Source organism: Drosophila hydei, unplaced genomic scaffold (genome assembly GCF_003285905.1).
Source record: "Drosophila hydei strain 15085-1641.00,03,60 unplaced genomic scaffold, DhydRS2 tig00000237-arrow-arrow-pilon, whole genome shotgun sequence".
NCBI classification, from domain to species: domain Eukaryota; kingdom Metazoa; phylum Arthropoda; class Insecta; order Diptera; family Drosophilidae; genus Drosophila; species Drosophila hydei.
In genome coordinates, this window is record NW_022045691.1 from 692,836 (window position 1) to 696,354 (window position 3,519).

A 3,519-nucleotide genomic window follows, 5' to 3' on the forward strand; every position below is an offset into this window, starting at 1 on the left:
TTATTTAGCTCACAACAGGTGAGCTCAAACACACAGACTTTGTCTTTAACGAAGCAACTGCAATTTTTCAATCATAAAAATAGCTCGAGGATGAGCTCAACCTTGATCCTTTGGCCGAGGTAGCAATGAGTTAGCATTGAGAGCGTGAAGGGGTTGCCTCGCTTTTGAGCTGCACAACTCTCAAAGTGATAAGGTTTGCTTGAGCGAGTGCCAATGGCGCTCTTCAATAGTCTGGCAACGAGGTAAATGCCACATATTAACGGAAAACTGTTCTAGAGCCTATACAGCCTGACAAGCATTTCCGTCGCAAGTCAGAGCCGTTGTTGATTTGACAGCGTCTCTCTATGCGAGGCAGCACAACGTTTTGAGCTTCACTTCACACAAAATTACGCTCGATTGCTAGGCCTTGAGAGCCATTGTCCACGTGTGAACAAAGCAACCGGCTAGTGACCTTCGGGCAGCTTGGGATTCGATCCTTTGGGCTTCTCAAATCCAGATGCTAGAGACAAAGCGTTTTCCTATCGAGCCAAACTGCATTCATTCAAAATGTTTGCTTAATTTCAGCCAATACCTTGAAATAAATGAAAATCATTAGCCAAACCGAAATTATGGTTACTGCGAGTGCCGCAAGCGCCGGGTCTAGTTGATTCTCAGTTTAGCCTAGTCGAGTGAGTGGCTGGCAGACGAGCTGTGCCTAAGACTTTTTACAGTTCAATGCAGTAAACAACATTTGCGAGCTCTGAGCACTCGAGCTGCCATATTACTGCACGTTCCTTTGTCTGTGTTACTTTAGTAAATTCCATTACACACGCATGCAGATTACTTCGTAAGCATATTACTGGAGGGACAGAGACACAGAGAGAGAGAGAGAGAGAAGCCAGATAGATTTTGCAGGACCTTGAATGCTAAGCATGGCCAAGGCTCATTCAGTTTTCCATAATGCTTAAGCCATAAACTTCTCAAAGCTCTGCCAGTTGCCTGTGTCTGTCTGGCTGTGTTTGTGTGTGTTTGTTGTTGCAGCCTTTGGGCGGCTGCTTCAAAAACAGCTACCAGCCAATAGATAATAGTTAAGCAATATATATTTTCCATTGACGGTAGCAGTGAAAGCAATAACATTGAGGTCGGGCAGGACTCGATTCAGATAGAGCTTAGAACCTATGGATAGATAAGGAGACACTGCATTGTGATTCAACTGCAGAGCTTATTGATTCTAGCACCAACACCTGGGATGATATAGTTTTTAGTTCCCAATTTGTCACGTCTCCAAGATGCGTATAAAGGTATGTGATTAGATTCGGCAATGAAGCGAAAGAGTTTATTAGTTGTGGGCAACGTAGGTCTTGTTGTTTGCCCATCTGTTCGTTTATCCTTCCTACCGTCCATCTATCCGACTACCTATCCGTCTATCTATTCGTTCGACTGTCTGCCCGTCCGTTCATCTGTTTATCCCTTGGTTCATCCGTCTATTTCGTTCGTTTATCCATCCATTCGTCTGTCCATCCGTCGGTCTCTTCGTCTATCCAACACTACGCCCACTCATGCGTCCATTAGTTCATCTGTTTATCCCTTGGTCCGTCCATCTATTCGTCCGTTCTTTCAGTCATCCATCCGTCTGTCTATCCGTTCGTTCGTCTGCCCATCAGATACGTCCGTCTGTCGGTCCGGCCATCTATCCGCTCGTCCGTCCATCCATGCGTTTGTCCATTCGTCGGTCTTTTCGTCTATCCGTCCGTCCGTTCGTCCATCTATATATCACTACGCCAATCCATTCGTCCGTCCATTCATCTGGCTAAGCTCAAGCTGTCAACAAGTACTACATAGAAAATAAACCTTAATAGTTTTAAGTAATAACAAATCAAATGCAAAAATCAGCCCGACAGCACCTCTCAAAGTATCTGGGGTATTCAGCTCTGATCGTGCTAAGAATTCCTTCGCTGGGCTTCTAGCTGAACTCATACATAGAGCGCACCTCCGAAGCCTAGGACCACTGTCAAGCTCGATTGATCGATGGAAGCAACTTCGCACGGGATCAGTTTAATATAGTTAATTCGTAAATATACACAAAATCGTTGTTTCACAGAAATTCATTCCAAATGGATGAAAAACGGGTGTCAGTTGCCTGAGCCAGGCGGCGCCTTAGTCCTGGCACCTGCTGCAACTGTGGTTGTTATCCATTTCCATCATCATGTCGTCTTCCTCTTGATACTCAATGAGCTCACATTCATCGACCACGTCCATGGTAATGAGTTCATCTGCGGCAGCGACGTCCACATCGGAATCATCGGCGATCTCCATGATCTCGATGGTTGTCTCTGGCTGTTCCTGGGAGAGCGGATCTGCTATATCGAGATCGGCTGGCGGCATCGTAATTGTTGGCACATTCGAGTCCATATCCTCGTCGGGCTGCACTTCCTCCTCTTGCGATTGCATCAGCATCATCATCAGCATTGGCTTGTTTTGGGACAATCGAAATATCTGGGGGTCCGTATGGGCAACCATTATTTTTAGGTATATATCAAAATATGCAATTTAACATAAATGTACTAGGATAGTTGATATATATATATAAACATATACGAATTATACATATATATATATATATATATATATATATATATATTTATATATATATATTGAATATATATATATAGATATATATGCATATAAATTCTGATATATCGAGAACCGAATAATTCGTTACTTAAGACAAACGTTCACATTAACATGTATATAAATATGCTTCATATACATATATAAATTAAAAAAAAAAAAAAAAAAAAATATATATATATATATATATATATATATATATATATATATATATATATATATATATATATATTTTTTTTTTTTTTTTTAAATATATAAACACAAGACACACTGAAATTTTTGGGGACACTTTGACAATTTTGTAAAATCTAACTAGCATTACACATTGTGAATACAGAAGCTTTTCGGTTCAATTGAATTTCCTAATCGCCTCTCGACTGCTTTGCCATATGCGTACTCTGCTTGTTTGCTATATGTGTTAACTAATCCAGTCCAGTGAACAGATTCCGATAGCTCCTCAAGCAAGAGCAAGTGACATACCTAAGTATAGTGCATTAGATCTGATCTCGATTCATTTATGCTTATCGCTATGCCTAGCCTATGTCAGCTTTTGCTCTCCAATTATACCCTGAACCCATTGATATGATCAATAGGTCTTTATATAGAATATATATAAATATATTTAATATTTTAAATAGCAATAAAAAGAACTTTATCAATAGAAAAGATTTCTAAAATAAATAGTAAAAACAAATGTAAGATAACAGTAAAAAATAAAAATAAAAAAATATATATTTAATAATAGTATATTAATATTAATATTTATGCCTATATTTACTAGAATATATATTGATACTATATATATATTTAATATATATACTATATATATTTAATGATCTTTAATAATTATTTATTTATTTGATAGAGTTGATGCGCCTTGTGTAGGCGATGTTGGCTCGTATCTTGGAG

At 39.0% G+C, this 3,519-nt stretch overlaps 1 protein-coding gene across 2 annotated transcripts; it reads right to left on the reverse strand.

Moving 5' to 3' along the window:
- Positions 1–1,970: 1,970 nt before the first annotated feature.
- Positions 1,971–2,950, reverse strand: LOC111593480. 2 transcript variants are annotated; one of them, XM_030223565.1, is made up of 2 exons: positions 2,882–2,950; positions 1,971–2,475 (listed from the first exon to the last, which is right to left on the reverse strand). In XM_030223565.1, exons 1-2 carry the CDS (start codon positions 2,927–2,929, stop codon positions 2,137–2,139), a joined length of 387 nt encoding a protein of 128 aa, XP_030079425.1. In that variant the 5' UTR covers positions 2,930–2,950; the 3' UTR covers positions 1,971–2,136. The 2 variants fall into 2 exon arrangements, with proteins under 2 accessions (XP_030079425.1, XP_030079426.1); XM_030223566.1 differs by lacking the exon at positions 2,882–2,950 and adding an exon at positions 2,702–2,758 and having other exon boundaries at positions 1,987–2,475.
- Positions 2,951–3,519: the final 569 nt, after the last annotated feature.

Coding starts and splice junctions, on each gene's coding strand:
- LOC111593480 (XM_030223565.1), bottom strand. CDS start 2,929: ATGCTAGTTAGATTTTACAAAATTGTCAAAGTGTCCCCAAAAATTTCA. Junction 2,476..2,881: donor AAGTGTCCCCAAAAATTTCA/GTGTGTCTTGTG, acceptor ACGGACCCCCAG/ATATTTCGATTGTCCCAAAA.